This window comes from Anastrepha obliqua, chromosome 3, assembly GCF_027943255.1.
Source record: "Anastrepha obliqua isolate idAnaObli1 chromosome 3, idAnaObli1_1.0, whole genome shotgun sequence".
NCBI lineage: Eukaryota > Metazoa > Arthropoda > Insecta > Diptera > Tephritidae > Anastrepha > Anastrepha obliqua.
Window position 1 is genome coordinate 36,057,306 of NC_072894.1, and position 18,840 is coordinate 36,076,145.

At 37.6% G+C, this 18,840-nt stretch overlaps 2 protein-coding genes across 4 annotated transcripts; both read right to left on the minus strand.

The window, feature by feature from the left end:
• Positions 1 to 382: 382 nt before the first annotated feature.
• LOC129242650 (acyl-CoA-binding protein) lies at positions 383 to 875 on the minus strand. The gene is made up of 2 exons (XM_054879420.1): positions 820 to 875; positions 383 to 744 (listed from the first exon to the last, which is right to left on the minus strand). Exons 1-2 carry the CDS (start codon positions 826 to 828, stop codon positions 505 to 507), a joined length of 249 nt encoding a protein of 82 aa, XP_054735395.1. The 5' UTR covers positions 829 to 875; the 3' UTR covers positions 383 to 504.
• Positions 876 to 5,575: 4,700 nt separating this feature from the next.
• LOC129241233 (Bardet-Biedl syndrome 1 protein) lies at positions 5,576 to 12,828 on the minus strand. Of its 3 annotated transcripts, none has more exons than XR_008582128.1 (6): positions 12,487 to 12,828; positions 12,147 to 12,382; positions 11,262 to 12,081; positions 6,335 to 6,606; positions 6,000 to 6,251; positions 5,576 to 5,680 (listed from the first exon to the last, which is right to left on the minus strand). XR_008582128.1 is itself a non-coding variant. In XM_054877459.1 (6 exons), exons 1-5 carry the CDS (start codon positions 12,755 to 12,757, stop codon positions 6,054 to 6,056), a joined length of 1,797 nt encoding a protein of 598 aa, XP_054733434.1. In that variant the 5' UTR covers positions 12,758 to 12,828; the 3' UTR covers positions 5,576 to 5,680; positions 6,041 to 6,053. The 3 variants fall into 3 exon arrangements, 2 of the variants coding, with proteins under 2 accessions (XP_054733434.1, XP_054733433.1); XM_054877459.1 differs by having other exon boundaries at positions 6,041 to 6,251; XM_054877458.1 differs by lacking the exon at positions 5,576 to 5,680 and having other exon boundaries at positions 5,965 to 6,251.
• Positions 12,829 to 18,840: the final 6,012 nt, after the last annotated feature.

An 18,840-nucleotide genomic window follows, 5' to 3' on the forward strand; every position in this document is an offset into this window, starting at 1 on the left:
ATAAATTTTGATGATTAAAAAATTCTTTAGCGTTTTATTGAACAATTCTCGGTACTTTTTTGCTCGTACCTCTCATTTTAAATAATTTATGGCAAAAAACCAAGAGACATTGTACAAAATATAGATGAAGCCATTAAAAGCTTATACTACATCCGTTACTCTATTATTTCTACTAAAGAGTAGAGTAGTAGAAGTTCTGCAATCTACTCAAGTAATACCTATATATTATATATTAATATATTTTTCATCTTTTAACGATTTCTTGAATGAATAACTTAAAATACACTATTTTCCCTTTGTAGGTAAATAAATGCATCTTATGGTTGTTGTTGAATAGAATTGGGGCATTCAGAGCCAAAACATTACATTTCCAATTTCACCTAAGCAGTTAATTATTTCTGTCTTTATATCACAAATATTAGGTTAAGGAATTATTATTATTATTAAATAAGTAATTATAGATTTATTCAAATAAGTTATTTAACATTTATTCAGTTAAACATTTTACTGGTATTTAGGTGCGTACTTTTGGTAAACTTCAATGTAGTGTGCCTTGGCATCGTCGCTGGACATTCCGGTCTTTTCCTTCCACGAGTTCCACAGCGCTTTTCTGATGGGATCCTCTGGCTCGTCTGTATTACAGTCACCAACGGTGGCTTGCTTGTAGTAGCCGTAGAATTCCAAGAACTCTTCTTGAGTGGGCTTATTGGTGAAGCTGCGGGCTTTCTCAACGATTTCCTCAAACTAAAAATGACAAACAAGAAAATTAGTTGGTGTTTGGGAAAACTTTCATAGTAAATTTGTAAAACTCAAACTTACGGTGACCATGTTTTCCGGGACTGTATTGCTTACGTTACTTAAAACAGACTAACACTGAAATTGATGAGTTGCATGGCGTTTTTTATATACACAAATTCTAATGATAAATAAAAGAAAATTGCAAGTTGCGTTTGTACACTCACCATTTCTGTGTTAATCAATTTAGTGTCTTTATCATCCGATAACTTTATCAATGGATTAAACTGAAATATATACTCATCCACCTGCCGGCTACAAGTGCAATCGTATGTAGTTGTTATTTTTACTACCTTTGGCAATATACATATGCCCGTATGTGTGTATGCATATTTATGTTCGCTTATCACTTCTGCAATCTGTTTGACGAGTCATTGACTCACTTGTGGTAGTGGAAATTTGAAAGGTAGAAGAGGTGTTCATGTCTGAAGTGTTGAAAGGGCTAACAAAATATTGGTTTGTTTAGATTTTCGACTCTCCATGTTATATGCCTAATACTACAATATGTATGTATGTATACACTGTTTTTATACATACACTGAAAAAAGTGGCACTGGGCGTTAAATGAGATAGAATCCGCATATATGAGAATGGAAAAAGTATTTAAGAGGTAAGAAAAAAAGCGGTCATATACACAATTATTTTATTTTTTTTGTCGAAACTGATGCATTTAAGGTTTAATGGCATTATTTAAGCGTGCAAAATAAGTTTTTCGGTGACCCTGCTTGAATCTTTACTTTATTCGAACGAACCGCAAATACTTCTAATTGAAATATTATCACTGGATAGCAAATATTTTTTTTTTTGCTTATAGAAAATTTATTTAATTAAGTCATTCAAAGTTTTTTGGATCTTAATAGCCATAATTGCCAAATTTATTCAATTATTCTAACCATTCACTTGTTGAAAGGTCTTTATTTTGGTTTTAGTTTTCAGTAAGAATTTTATTATTATTATTTTTTTTTTTTTGTTATAAACTAATTGGAATCCAGCGAAAAACTGCCGCTTAATTGTGGAAATGTCGCTGTAAACTAAATTTTATAATGAAGCCAGGACGACTCACGAGGACGCCGCTACCACAACAGCCTTTAGAACGTACTTCTAGAGAAACGAGCAAATCATTACTGATTTAGGCGATCATACCTTAGAGTGAAAGAAGTCAACTCGAAGTTGATTTTCGAACTAATTGTTAAGGAAAAATTATATCAAAAAAGTCAAGTGAGGTACGATTGAAGTGCTGCGTAGTAGACAATATTTTTGTTTTTTCGTCTTTAGTAAAAACAAATCAATTTTTTTGTGATTTGTGATCTGACGATATACTCTATGATCAGAAAGTACCGCGAATGTTTAAATAAAACAAAACAGGGTTAAATTTCAGGCAAATTTATTTTCTCTCCTTCAAAATATGACCTGTCTGAAGCAACACACATGTGCCAACGTTTAACCCAGTCCTCCATGCCCCCCTCCGACGAAGGGATGGCCTTCAGCTCCTTCGTCGCATTCTCTTTGATCTGCTCTATCGACTGAAATCTCTTTCCCCGAAGTGGTAACTTCAACTTGGGAAACAAAAAGAAGTCGCACGTGCTTGCACAATGGTATTTACTTGGTGTTTGGTCAAATAATCCAGCACAATTTGGGCTCGGTACGATGGCGTGTTATCATCATGCAAAATCCAAGAATTGTTTCCATCATTTCCGGCCGTTTGCGACGTACAACATCTCTCAAACGCTTCAAAACGGATAAATAATATTCTTTATTGACTGTCTGGCCCGATGGTAGGTACTCATGGTGCACTACGCCTTGGTAATCGAAGAAAACAGTCAACATCACCTTCCCCGTACTTTTTGATCATAGGGTATGTCTAATGCTAGCGAAGCTTTAGGACATTCAGAATAAGATCGACGGCTTGGTTCAGGATTCTTAAAGCGTCGAACTAAAGATCAGTGCGGGAAAAACGAAATCACTAAAAGTGAATGCAGTTTCAACGCGACAAATACCAATATTAAAAATGTCGACTACTTCAAATATTTGATCCCAATTTACACAAGGAAACATTTGTAAGGTAAACATCTCGTTCGTACGAGAAGGACGGAGGGGGAAGAGAGAGGGGTTTTTCGCGTACTGGTGACATGATTTGTACTTCTTATTCTTATTCGTAATATCATACTTGCACTTGGCCGCACAACAATTTTTGACGGTTGCTTTATTTGTTTCATTCTCTTGTGTGAGAAAGATTCTTTGTTTTTTTCCAGTCAATTGGAAGGAATAGATGACAATCAGCAGAAAGATGCTTGGGAAATACAGTATAATTTTTGCTAGTAAAGTAGATTTGATTTAAAAAATTGATGGGACATGTTTATGTTGAATTTTTTTTTTGGTTTTTTCCACTTTTAGATACTCAAGCACCAAAAAAATGGATACTGCATTTAAACAATAACCGCCCAACTGGTTCGGATATATTCTACAATTCGCGAAAATGTAAAGCGGATAACGTTCGCCAACAGTTTATTAAATATTTCAATGAAGAAGGCAAACTGAATTGTATAAATAATATTAGTTTTTGTACTTGAATAAAAAAATAATAATTAAAAATACTTCATGTATAAACTCTTAACATTAAATTCGAGGAATTCATGGCTTTAAATACAGTATCACTCTTTTTGGTGCTAAATTTTAAACAAATTATTTTCTTCACTTTATAAAAACCACAAACTGCATGAGTGAAAGAAATGTCAAAAGATGCTACAGAAGTAAACGTCAAAAGCAACAAATGTTCCCGAAAACATTTTTGCCCGTGTGACCGCGAAGAAAACATCAATAGAGAATTTGCAGTGTCTCCCTTTCAGATGTCTCTGTGTATAAATCGTGACTTGGGAAGCGCTATTTATATCTCTACAGACGGCGGTGCAGCAGATGACATTAAGCTTAGAATTGCAAAAGTTGCGTATTTGCGCAACTTAGGTAGGTAGGTAGGTTAGATGGCAAGAGTACCCTAGGTACACTTCAATTAGCACTTACGTGCCGTTTTGATACCATAATGTGGGCCACTAGTTGCGAAAAAAATTAGGGAAGAGAAAACCATATACAGCCATCCAGTGCTGTTGATGTAGTGGAGGAGAGAAACGGGATCTAGGCTGGAGAATTTCCTCAAACCATCCCCAAAGGGCTCGCTAAGGAATCTCAAGCGCCTAGCCGCCAGATTCGGACATTTTCAGAGAAAGTATTCAACAGTCTCTTTCTCTACAGAATTCTCACAGCTTCTGCAATAGGGGTTGTACGGAATTTTAAGTTTCTTCGTTTGAGTACCGATCACCCAGTGACTAGTGAACACCGCAATGACTTTGGAAATTGAATGGCGGGGAATTCCTATCACCTTAAGGTTCTGTTTCTATCGTGCTGAAGCCATAGTGTTTTTGAAATAGCACACAATGAGACAGATCTCCATCTGTCTTCCACTTTTTTTAGAAAGAAATTGTGCAGTTTCCCTTTAACAACGGTCAAGTGGACTCCGATGTCTGAGAAGGGGACAACTGAAATCGTTTCTGTCCACCCCTCCCTGGCAAGCTCATCGGCAATTTCATTTCCCTCTATATTCCTGTGCCCAGGAACCCAGATAAGGGAAATGTTTCCTGAACGTACCTCCTTACAGGAGTTTACCAGAAGAGAGCTGCAAAACGGCAACGACAGTGCCTTGATCGCAGCTTGATTATCAGAAAAAATATTAATGTCTCCCTCCCAACATCGATCCCTAAGAATGCTTGCAGGATCGTGAAGACCTCTGCTTGAAAAACCCTGCTCGTTTGCGGCAGTTTAAAGTATACTGAAATATTGGCTGACTTAGAGAAAACCTCCGCTTCCACTCCAGATTCCATCGTGGATCCGTCAGTGAAAACCTGCTCGGAAAGGTATCCCTAGCACAACCCTCAAAACCCAGTTTGCGGATGGATAGATCAGTACGAAGTATGGAGAAGGAAGGTGAAATCTGCTTCAAGATGCTACTATGTCCTACAGGAAGTTACCTCCAGAGGCCAATCCCCTTCAACCTAATAGCCCTCTGAGCAGCAATGGATTTAACTTGAAGATCCACGGAAAGTAAGTGCAGAATGGCGTTGAGGGCAGCAGTGGGACATGTGCTATATGCACCAGGGATGCCCACACATGCAGTTCTCTGCACTCTCTTTAGTTTAGTGGTGTTGTAGCCCTTCTGAAGATCTACCCACCAAACTAGGCAACCGAAACTTAACAAAGTCTGAAATTCCTCAACGATTTCCATTATTACTATTGCTCATTTTTGATTTCAGCGTCAAATCGCTTCTTCTGTATGGTTGCGAAACATGGTTGATGACGTACTTCCTCACCATTAAACTGCAAGTTTTCATCAACGCATCTGGAACAGAACAGAAGCAGAACAATCTCTAATGCAAATCTTTGGGACCAGTCTGAGATAAAACTTAGAAAGTTGAAAAGGACCGCGCATACCCAACGAAGGGGCCCAATTGAAGTTTATAGACAGGCGTTAGAATGGAACCCACAAAGTCGGAGAGGGCAAGGTCGGCTTAGATCCCCTAAGAAGTCGCTGGAAAAGGGGATAAGTGCATCCGCTAAGTAATTTAAGGAAATCAAAGTCATTGCGAAGGACCTTGTGCCATGGAAACCTTCCATTCGGGGCGAAAGAAATTGATGATGATGATTCTAGTCAGCTATAAGTTGATTTTATTGCAGTTTACTATAACACCACTACTAGTTAAATAGGTTATACAAGTACATACATTTGTTAGTATGCGTTATTAATATATGTTACAAAATCGTTGCCTAATTTTAAACTTTAATCTCTTTTTACTACACGCACGAGACTGAGCACGGATGAGAAACGTGTAAAAGAAATCTGCAAATAGAAAAAAAACACACACACAACAATTATATACTTTTTAAACAGAGATAAGAAAATTCACATATTTTCAATCAATTAGCTGCGCAGAATAGGCGCCCTTTGATTTTCGGGAAATTGTGAATTAAATTGTTTGCTTAAAGTAGTTAGGTCATACAAATTAAATAGAAATGTTCCTTATTTTTATAGTTGGTTGCTGAATTGCTTATAGGGAGTGTTTTTTAAATAAAACACTGCATAATGAAGACAAGAAGAAGTGAAGGTAAACTTATCTCCTTGCTTTGCATTTTACTAACATACTTTTAGGCACAACTACCTTTTATTGCTTCTATAAAACACGCACACACATAAACATGCCTTAATATCGCATTCAAATGTTCACTTCCGATTGAGGCATGGCGATTACTGCGGCGATCAGCGGCTTTGTTTGGCGTGCTTTCAATAACATTACGCGTATTTGTGAGTTGTCAGGCGTAAGTGTGTGTGGTGGTAGTTTATCGTTCGGTTCCAAGACTGCCACGACCTCAAAATCGATTTTCAATGGCACTCCGGGCAATATGCTAGGCAGCTGTGGGAGAGAGATAGAGAACAGAATAACATTTCATACAAAAAAGTAGTAGCAGTTGGAATAGGATATCCGCCAGCACTCACCTTGGCAATTGTTTTGGCTATGGTGTAGTGACGTCGATCAGCGTGTAAAAGCACGGTTAGGTTAGAGGCCATCTTGTAGCTTGACATATTCTGTATTGTTAGGTATAGTCGAAACTCGGGACCCACACCACACACCTCTGCCGATAGCTTGACAGGTGCATGCATAATATCTCCAGAAATAGTGCTCTCAGAGGAGTTAATCGCATCGGCGGTGGCGCGGGCGGCTACATAACGTAAGCGCCATAGCTCAGCTTGAAAGGCGCCATAGGTCGCTGTTAGTAAAAAAGAAAAAAAAAACATGCATTAACATTACGTTTTACTCAAAACAAGTGAAATTCTGGTGTATTTAAATAAATGAATTTTGTGTAGGATGGGCAATAGACAATAGATTTATAGAAATGCTACACAAAACATTGTGCAATGTTTTCCAATGAATTTTGCCTTATAAGAAAGGTAAAATATGCCTATTATTTTAATATTTTCCAAGTTGCGCTAGTCAGAGCTCCGAGGCTCCCTGATAATGGGTAATCGAGCACCGATTTTAGAATATATTGATAAAAAACTAATCTATTTTTTGTTCATATATAAGTAGCGCTTTCCACAACAATTAAAAGAATAAAACATTTTCCCAAAACACTAAATTGTACTTCAATAACCAACAATTGATCAAGCAAACTCAACGGGAGCGATGGCTTCGCATGGTTTTAGAAAGTTTGGTTACATTTGGCTCATACTTTGTTGTTTTAAGTTTCAAACATGACTTTAAATTTTCAATTGTTAGTTGGCTTCTTACTTTACTTTTAATTATATTCATGCATGAGAACGCTTCCTCGCACGAATATGTCGATGCGAAGATAGTCAGCACTCCAAAGGCCAACTTCTTTAGCTCACTGTAGCAATCTGAAAATCTATTACATGCGTCGAATATAAGTGCCTCAATTCGCGGCAGTTTTTTTACAGCTGTACAGTTTTATTGCGTTATGTATATACATTTCTGGACCTTCCACTCTTCCAATTTGCTTTTCAACTTTGTAAATTTTCCACTCCGCAAAGCTTTATTTTTTAAATCGAGATTTTCTACAGTTTCAATATCAATTCCAAACGGCTCAATGTGGGTTTCGTTACTATTTGTGTTGAGAGGATTTACTGTGAATGCTAAACAGGTTTTGTTCGTTTTGAATTGCTCAAATCTGTCAGCAAATTTATCTTAAATTTGTTTATAACTGAGCTAAAGTAATTCACACGAAGCGGGCTGATTATATCATCTCGACGGTAACATTCTACAGAATGGAGTAAGGGATTCTCACTTAACAAGTTCGACACTTCAGTCTATACAGATGGAAGTAAAATGAATTGTGGTGTTGGAGCTGGTATATATTCCTCTTGACCATAGTTCGTCGATGCTCTTTGGGGCCATTTCGTATAATGCTAGCCGTTTCTTTGGAAAAGCCTATTCGATCAATCGAGCTTAAATTATGACTCCATACTGGCCATTCTAAAAGCTGGAAGTTCTGATTTTTTATCTACTCTTAAACAATTTTCGCGGCATGTGTCGGGTCCCCATCTTACTGATATATAACCAATTCTGTTGGATATGCGCATAGGTCAACAAAATCCGCCAAAACAGGTCTGTAAACCGTATTTAATCAGTCTTCTTTTATCCGAATATTCGTACCAACCACGTGAAGCAGCCTCACACCACCGCCATGCCACATCGTTTGTTTTACTTAATGCTTTTGCTACTTTTCATGAAAACTGGTTAATAGGGGTCTCATCAGATCAGATCACTATTTTCCAGATGTCAGCACTCCACTGTTTGTACTTTTTGCAGAATCTCAACCTCGTTTTCACGCTTCTGTTAGATAATGCTGGCTTTTGTGGATTGATGGTGGCCTCTAACCGGTTTTTTTCAGCGCTTTGCGTGCTGTCCATATACTAACGGGTTTTTTACCACTTGAAGGGTCAATAATCACTCCTTTTCTCGCGCATCTCTGTCCGAAAGTAAAGGGTGTTTTTTTTAGAGGTTAGGTTTTCAAGATGAAATAAAACGTATATAATTTAATGTTATGGCCAAGAATTTAGCTTTATTATAAAGATAAGGGTTTGCCATTATGTTTTAAAAATGATTTCGGGCAAGTGGCCGCCGCGGCTGGCTCGAATAAATTCCAGCCGAGAGGCCCAATTTTCGACCACTTTTTGCAGCAATTGGGGCCGTATGTCAGCAATAACGCGCCGAATATTCTCTTCCAAGACGTCAATCGTCTCGGGCTTATCTGCGTAGACAAGCGACTTCACATAGCCCCACAAGAAATAGTCCAGCGGTGTTATATCGCACGATCTTGGAGGCCACAGGTCCACGGCGCGAGATAATGCGCTCACCAAAAGTTTCCTTCAATAAATCGATTGTTGCATTGGCTGTATGGCATGTAGCGCTGTCTTGTTGGAACCAAAGAACGTCCACATCAACATCGTCCAATTCAGGCATGAAAAAGTCATTAATCATGGCTCTATAGCGCTCTCCATTGACTGTAACATTATGGCCGGCTTCATTTTTAAAGAAATATGGACCAATGATTCCCTCTGCCCATAGAGCACACCAAACAGTGACTTTTTAAGGATGTAACGGCGTCTCAGCAATGGCTTGTGGATTATGCTCACTCCAAATGCGACAATTTTGCTTATTGACATACCCATTCAACCAAAAGTGAGCTTCATCGCAGAACAAAATTTTCTTCGATGCGTCGCGCGAATCGAACCATTATTTTCGTAATAAATTTGCACGATTTGCAAACGTTGTTCAGGTGTAAGTCTATTCATTATGAAATGGCAAACCAAACTGAGCATAAATCAAGTGACAGCTGTCAAAAAGACCATCTACGAAAAAAGTAGTGCCAACTTGAAAACCTAACCTCTAAAAAAAACACCCTTTAAATACGGGATTAAGTACAGTTTGATGGTAAATTTCGAAGCGTTGTGCTATTTCCCTTGATGAGCGAACATTTTAAGTCAATAAAATTATTTTCACATTCAACCTTTTTATCAATCTATCGAATTAAAAAAAATCAAAATTTCGATTAATAATAATTAATATAATAACAATCCTTTTAATTTAAATAGGAGGGATAGTTTGGTGCCGCCTCAATTAAATTTTTTAGCTTGTTTTTTTGCTTATCGCGAGTTAAGAAACCTTACATTTTAACAACAGCGCTACTGATGAATTTGAAAACGTGCAAAATTGGCTTAATAGAATTTTTTGTTATTTTTGTAATATCTTTTTTATTTTTAAACATTTTGTAAATTTTAAATAATTCAATAATGAATTTAACCTGAAAATTTGATGGCATTCATTTGAAAACTGGCTACAGCAAACAAAAATGCGTGAATGTGCCAAACATTTAGCCAGTTCTGTTCGCCACTGTATATGTACTTAAACATGTAGATATATTGAAAGGTGTTTATGTTGCGCTCAATAAATATGAGTACTGTAGTATTCTTTATAATTTTATATTACGCCACTTTGTTAATACATCAGTAGAGCCGAAGGTGTTTACACTAGTGCTCCATTTCAATGTAAAGTAGTGGATCTCCTCTACTTTTCTTATATATAATAATAATAATAATACATCAATAAATATACTAAATATAATGGGTTGGGGAAAAAGAAATGTCGTATTTGTGATCGAAATTTGACGCTTTATTTAACGTACTTAGAAATATCCGATTCAAGACAAATATGCCCCGTTTTGTTCGCAAACTTGTTGCCATTTAGAAGGCAACTTCATTATCCCCCCTTTATAAAACCCCCCCTCCGTATATACAAAAAACTCAGACAACCAGTTTTCGCAAGCCTCTTTTAAAGCCAACTTGGTATCACCAAGGGTGTTTTGCATGGACCGGAAGAGATGATAGTCACTTAGTGCCAGGTCTGAACTATATGTCGGGTGCGATAGGACATCCCATCCGAGCTCCCGTAGCTTCTGGCGGGCCATCAAAGATGTGTGAGGACGAGCGTTGTCCTGGTGGAACGCAACACCATTCCTATTGACCAATTCTGGCCGCTTCTGGTCAATCGCCTGCTTCAAACGGTCAAGTTGCTCACAGTAGAGGACCGAATTAAGGGTCTGGTCATAGTTGAGCAGCTCATAGTGGATAATTCCCTTCCAATCCCACCAAACACACAGCAAAACCTTCCTGGCGGTCAATCCGGGCTCGCCGTTTCTCGACCACGATCTTTATCGCTTGGCGTTGTCGTACGTGATCCACTTTTCATCGCCAGTCATCATCCGCTTCAAAAATGGGTCAAGTTCGTTCCGTTTTAGCAGAGAATCGCAAGCGTTGATTCGGTCCAAGAGATTTTTTTGCGTCAACACGTGTGGCACCCATCCAGCTTTTTTTAGAATCCAATCTTCCGCAAATGGTTCCAAACGGTTTTGTGGTCTACACCTAGTTCCTGACTAATCGAGCGAATGCTCACATGCCGGTCTCTTTGGATAATTTCAACGATTTTATTAGTCTCTACGACTATTGACCTACCAGTACGGGGTGCACATCTACTACACCAGAACGAAATCGATCGAACCAATGCTGTGCTGTGCGAATCGTTACATTATCAGGCCCATAAACTTCACAAATTTTTGCCGCCGCCTTCGTTGCATTTTTACCTCTAAGGAAGTAAAAACATAAAATATGACGAATTTCTTGCTTGGTGGACTCCATTTTTGACGCGCTATAACTTAAGCCAGAAACGTACGATCACAACACTATCAAAGAGACACTTGTAGTACAGATTGTCGTCTTCAAATCGCCGTTTAGTGTGATCCGATGCAATAAGTACAACGCAAAATATGTTTAAATGTCGCGCTCAATTGACAAAATACGGCATTACTTTTTCCCCAACCCAATACAAACATGTCATAGTTTCACTCACCCTTGGCGTTTTGTTTTTCCCTGGCCGCCTGTTCCACAAATATTGAACTTTTCTTAGACTTTTCCAAAATCGTTTCAACCACCTGTTTCTTATCGATGTTCTCCTTAAGTGCGAGCAGCTCATTCGGATCGAAACCCGCAGTCCTTTTCAAAATTTTTACGAATATTTCACCCTCAACACTAATCATATTTAGCACATAATCTTCAAGGCCGGTACGTCCGAAACACATCGCACCGATTGTGGATACCATATGGAATTCATTAACCAAATAGCGTTGCAAGTATAATTGCACTAAACCGCCCTCGAGCGCTACACAACAAAGTGTTAGTCCCAAATGGGGTAGACTGATGGGGATCATACAAATCGGCAGTGCTGAAAGTTTGTTCACATACAATTGCTTGCCTTTCTTCGAATAGCAAACAAGGCGACAATCCATGGCGCATAATGTGATCGTTTGATCGACCGGTAAAAGCATTAAACCGGTGAATGGATGGGAAATTTTGAATATTTCCTGTCCTTCCCTAGTCGACTTCCGAAGCAAATATACACCACCATAGCGTGTGGCAATCACTATGCAAAAGTCAGTCTCGAAAGTGCCATGCACAGCCATCATGGATGGTACGGTTTCATATGCGCAGGTCTTCGCTTGGTAGATCAAACCGAAACTTTGTGGTTCCAACACCAATACATCACCATTATCGGTGGCTATAACCAAATGTGAGGGTGGATTCGCATCGCTGGAGATGCGTTGTAGGCAACTGAGGGCAACTATGTTCGCATGACGCATTACCGTTGCATCTGCATACTTCAAAATGAAGTCCTAAAATTATATTAGTAACGGAGTTAAATAAGTTTAAATAAAAAATCTGTATGTATTTCTATCACATTTTGTTCCTCGATTGGCAGTTGTATGAGCTTCTGAGACTTTCTCGACATCTTCGGACGTTCAATGGATTTTAAGCTTTCAACTAATGCTGGCTGCTGTTCCACGCGTACCGTTGGCAATTTACGCCAGAGATCTTGTTCCAACTCCTCGGCCTCTAACCCCGGCACTGTATACTTGAAATAAGGTTTCAAACTCCGAAAGAATAGAACTGACTCTGCAATGGCCACTGCAACGACTATTACATTCATACATATGATACAAAAAAAAAATATAGGTATATACATATAATGAATGATTTTTTTTAATTTGAATTTCCACAGCTGAAAGCAATCAACCTACTTGGCGTTTTGGGCTCCGACTCGTCGCTGTAGAAACTTTGTATGGCAGCTGGTACGCCGTTGAGCTTCAATTCCGTGTGCAGCGTAGTGCCACGAAAAATTTTCAAGGTCGCCGTCGGTTCATTCTCTAATGAGATGTCTGCCGCAATGAGTCGCACGTAATTGTCGCATTTGATATCGCACAACGTCATGCAGCTGGTGACGGTGTTTAGACGCGGTCGTGGCTCATCTTCGTCCACGATGACCTGTAGCCATTTGGAGTTGACAGACATATTTTAAAGTGAAGTGAATATATATTTTTACGTTTGTAAGTACTTTCGTTTTGATACACAGCCCATTGCAGTTTTCTCTAATCTCTTTTGGCCATACAATTATTTTCACTTTGTTTTGGTTTATATTTGTTTACCTTAGCAACGCGAGGTTACAAGCGCGTGTGGCCATATTGCTAAACTGTTTCTTATTTTGGAAAAGGGCTTTTTATAAAAATTATATTTTGTTAGTTTTATAATTTATGAATTTGTCGGCAGCACTCGCATACCGGGGAATGCTTAAGTTTGATCATTTCTTGGGTGTATAATATTGAAGTTTTTAGTAGCCTAGCCCTTTTAGCCTTTAGCTATTATTGGGAGTGTAATATACTCGTATTTCATATACTTTACTTATATATTTTTGACGGTCACTATGGAAGAATTTTTTGAAAATATTTCTGTGCACGTGCCAATAATGTAATAATAATAATGAGTGGTCTAAAATGTTTATATGTGACCTGCAGGGTTGAACACTTACAAAGGTAAAAAGCGGTGGCCACTCAGCAGGCACTGGCATACCTCCGGCTGCATTTGTTGCATGAAAAAGTTTCTCTAAAAACTAATCCGAGATGCTATATATTATATCGTCCCCTTAGTATTAAAATAGCCTATAAATTTTTTGATGTTTTGAGAAAACGAATTTCAAACTTTTTGTCGAAAGTAGCTCTCACTCAAATCTCGTTATGTCTGTAAATATTTATTATTTTTTGACTGACGTTTTGACCCACTTTGTGGAACTAGAATAAAAAAATAATAGCCTATGAGCACATAGGCCATTGTTATACTAAGGGGACGATATAACTGTGTAGAACAGAACAACATCAAAACAGACATTCCAGTTCAGAGACCTAAACAGCTTAAGAGGAAGTTTTTTAGAAATTTCAAAAAATCAATTTTAGCTTCTACAACCCATTAAATAGGTAGAGACCTGTGCGCTCCTCATGGGTAAAAGTTTAAACTCATTTATCTCGACTTTTTTCGGCACGGCGGGGATGAAAAAAAAATATGTTCAGCCGTATCACTTGAAAATAAAATATGTTGTTCACAACATCAATGGCTATCGTCGGAACTAGAATCATAATTTTAATTGTCACTTTTGCCACTTTGTCAATTTTTAATATTTTCGATTTGTTCTAGTTCCGGCCATTACTGCACGCTTTCTGATTAAGAATCAGCACTTAACAATTTTGTGTTTCAGATTAGTAGAGGTCTCGAAATCACCCACGTCGTCCGGGGCCGATTATTCAAGAGGGTCATCTTCAGTGGTTTTATAATAATAAATATTGTTTTTAAAATAAAATACAAATTTTGTATGCTCAGTAGATGTAGTAATAAAAACGAAAAAATTAAATATCCCTTTTTTAATGTTTAATGGCAAAAAAATCGTGAAAATATGTGAAATTTTCGTTAGAATACCGGGTTGCTTTAAAATTCATTAATGTCCGCTAAGCTTAGATTCACCACACAACCAAAGTAATGCAGTAATGGTTAAGTTAGAGGGCAGTAACAAAATAAGTGTTCGACACTTTTAATTTATCTGTCGTCATGGCGGCTACGGCTAGAGTCAGTTGACATCATATTCGTTATACTGGCATATGCCCCACGACAATTCCGATCGCAGGATGAAAGAGAGAATTTTCAAAGTGAAATTTGCTGATCGATTTTAATGACAGGTATGTCTTTTTGAGTTCATAAGTTGTTGCCAATTATCTTTGGTTTAACATTTCCAGGAAGTTCATTCGTAGCCAGAGTTTGCCAGAAGTTAGCGATAGGCCCCGTGTTCACAACACTTTTTCATCATATTTTCCTCGTCCCTTTGACATTCGAAATGCGTATGTGACAAGGGGAAAATTTACTCTACAGCTGGCAGATTAACAATCTCTTTCAGCCATTAACCGGCTCACAAGGCAAACAAAATAGTAAAAATAATTCGCAATCAGTGTTTTTAATTCTCTCTGCGACATTTAGAAAGTTATATAAATTTGCACGTTAAGATATGTACGTAAATAGACTTGCTCGACGAACCACGTTAACTGTGCAAGAAAGCACGCCCATCAGTAAGAAGTTGTTAAAAGCAGAACGCGTTGTGCTCAATTGAGATTTCGATTTACAACAACTCACTCTTCACTTCCACCGCGAACCTCTTTGGCTTGTATGTGGCTTTCGCGCAGACCTATTACCGGCATTTGAAGCGCCTACTGAATGGTTAAGCAGACACAGGTATGCAATTCGAGCAAAGTAATGGAATCAACTAATAACTAAAACAAGCAAACACAAAAAATAGTAAGGAAGTACTAAATGCGGCCCGAACCGAACCTTATATGCCCGCGAACATTTTGGTTGCACTTAATTTGGGCTTGCTACTTTTTTTCTCACAGTGGTCGCCCATTCACAGGTGAACCTTCGGACCTATTTCTGCCATGATAAAAGTTCTCTTAAAAACCATACGCCATTCGGAGGCGGTATAAAACTGTAGGTCCCCATAAACTCAGCGATACAACCAACATACCATACTACCAGGTTGTTCAATACGCTTTACGTTCGATAATACATAGAGGGCGGTGCTACTAGCCTACATTTTTTTGTTATGTTGGTACAATTTGTTGATTGAATTTGTTTACAAGCCATTTAGTATCGCCGTGTCACAGTATTTTCTACGATGGAAAGAATCAAGTGGCGTACAGTGATTGAATTTTTGTTTTTGGAAGGTTTAAAGCCAAAGGAAATTTGTGAACGAAAGTGTATAAGGTCACCAGTGTTTTCGCCATCAATTGGTGCAGTAGAAAGATGGGATGCTGGAAGATGGAAACCGTTTTTCATCAAAATGTCATAAAAGCTGTGCAAGCATATTTTGTAGCCCTTTCAGATTCTCACTTCAAAAATGGAATTTGTAAATTGGAATCTCGATGGAACAAGTGTATTGATGTTCTGGGAGACTATACTGAATAGTAAAGCCATAGAATTGTATTTCTCTTATCAAACCGTACAACTAATTGAACAACCTAGTGTATATATAAAAATCTAAAGATCTTAATAAATGGGGAGTAACTTAAATGAAATTGGGAGTAACACGTTTACATCTGCCCCTCGCATTATATTTCTGTTTTTGGGTGTTTGGCCGAGTTCCTCCTCCTATTTGTGGTGTGCGTCTTGATGTAGTTCCACAAATGGAATTGAATACCAACTTACCTTGGATAAAAAGTAGCATTGAAATATAAAAATATCTGGTCAAGTTATCGTGCGCTCGAATAGATGGATGGACGGACGGACTGTCTACATAAACTCTTCTCATCATTTCGAGCATTTTGGTATATAAGTACTCGTGCATCTCTATATCTTTTTCGATTACTTTATGCTGTTATGTAAATAAAATTATAATACCCTGTGCTCAAGTGCGCGCAGTAGAAATACGGAAGAAATGCAAAACGGCAAAATGCAGAAAGCTGTAGAACCGAAAATAGGAAATACCAACTTACATACCAAAGTGAAAAATAGGAACCGGTTTTAGATAATTCATAACGATGAACATACGCACATATAGAAAGAGTCATATGTTTTCAACTACCCAAGTTTTGGTCACTTTTACCCAAGATATAAGAAGGCACCAAAGCTATTTACGCAAAAATGGGCCAAATAAATAAACAAAAATAACAATAATAACAAACACAATTAAGGCTTTTACAATTCTGCGCATGTATGAACAAAAGCTTTCGTATTGAATGTCGCACCGCTTTAAAAGGCAATGATTCATGCGCCCACATTGCTTGCAGCGAGGTTTGAAGGAATTCTTGTGGTCAATTTTAGCTTTGGTAAGCAGCGCTAATGATCAGTTGATGGCCGCTGTGTAAGAGATTCAAGTGGGACACAGATGTACGCCCCTGTAGGGAAAATTTGGAATAGCTAATCGATTTTCAAGTAACTAAATGTGAAATTATGTACATACATAATTGTGATTAATAATTATATATAATATATACATAATTACGGAATTTGGGATTGAATCAAAAATTTTATAAATTTAGAACTTTCTCTAAAGCGTATGCTAGGAAGAAGATGAAGTCTCAATCTAAGTATACATTATGGTTGTATAAGGCGGTTATACGACCAATTTTATCGTATGGATGGGTAGTTTGTACAAAGATCAGCCTATGCAATAATGATCGGTGCAATCAGAGTGAGTGCATTTAAGTTAAATGAATCGCGTCGCTAGAAGGAAAAAACGTATGGTCATGCCAGTCTTTTATTGGGACAGACTCAGTTAACCTCGGTGACGACTTTCTACATCGTCCTGACTGTAACATTCAACATGCATTTTGCTACTCTCTTTTCATTTCAGCAGGAATGGAGTAAGTAAAAAACCTCAACAGTAGATGGTTCAAAAATGGTTTGTGGTGTTGGAGCTGGTATATATTCTCATAGACTTGGAATTGAAGAAACTGTGCGTCTTCCTAATGCGTGCAGTGTTTCTCAGGTGTATTTTTGCCATGAAAAAGCTCCTCTTAAAAATATCTGCCGTTCGGAGTCGGCTTAAAACTGTAGGACCCTCCATTTGTGGAAGAACATCAAGATCGATTGTGCTTAGTCTCGTATTTAATAAAATTACAACAATTTTGGAACGAAGTTTATTTTCCTGCCGGGTGTAGTATTTTTGGCACGAACACCTATAGACACAAGCTCGATCATATATCCATACATCGAACTGGAGAAGAGTTCGCTACTGAGCGCTGCTGGCATGCAAATTGTTTAACTCTTATTTTTTTAACACATTTATAAAAAAAAATTCTACACTTTCGAAATTTTGTGATTCAACATTGTGCACGAGTCAATTGTTCATTAGTTGTAGTTCGAGTATTTGTCAGTTATCCACTGACACACCGTGATTTGTTTTGGCTGTTTCTTATTGGCATTTCTTTATTTTTGCATATCCGTTCGTTTGGGTAATGTATTGCAATTAGGTGTTTTAACCATATCAAATAAGCTCCCGTCATTGCTTATTGCTTCCAGTAGCCGATTGACCTGTTTGGGAGAGTAAAAAAGAACATTCACCTGAACTCCATATAGGAATTTTTTTTATTTTGTTTAACTACTTTCACTACTCAAGCTTCAACGCCTATGAGCTTTAGCAGGTCTAGCATCATTGTACAGATGTACCTATAAATAAGAAACCTGTCAGTTGATTGTCAAAATTTCGTAACTGATTAAACACAGAGTTGGTCATTTACAGTTTACAGAATCTATGAAGCATCTAATAACAATAAATAAAAAAAATAAATCATTAAATAAAAAAAAAATTATTTTGAATGATGAAAATCTTTATTTTGGCACCATTGATTGTCTGTTTTTATACTGCAGCTGTCCAGTTCATAAGAGTCGAATTTTAAATTGAACGAAATTTAAATTGAAAGAATTATAAATCTTCCTATTAATTTTGAGCCCCCTTGTATAATTAATTATATTTTGTTATTTGTATAACATAAAAATAAACTAATCAAATTATTCCAGTTTCTAGGCCATACACCACCAATTTGTGAAAGCAGACTTTTTGCTAATACAACGCACGTTGCACACTTTAAGGTGAGCCCAAGGTTGAATATTTTTTAAATAAATATTTTTTGATTTTTTTGATTGGTATCTTTTGTCAGCAGAAGCTAGTGAAATATTTTTACATTGTACAATCAATGTAGAAACAAAAGAGATATTATATATATATATATATAATTGGCGCGTACACCCTTTTTGGGTGTTTGGCCGAGTTCCTCCTCCTATTTGTGGTGTGCGTCTTGATGTTGTTCCACAAATGGAGGGACCTACAGTTTCAAGCCGACTCCGAACGGCAGATATTTTTATGAGGAGCTTTTTCATGGCAGAAATACACTCGGAGGTTTGCCATTGCCTGTCGAGGGGCGACCGCTATTAGAAAAATGCTTTTCTTAATTTTGGTGTTTCACCGAGATTCGAACCAACGTTCTCTCTGTGAATTCCGAATGGTAATCACGCACCAACCCATTCGGCTACTGCGGCCGCCTAAAAAGAGATATTACTATTAT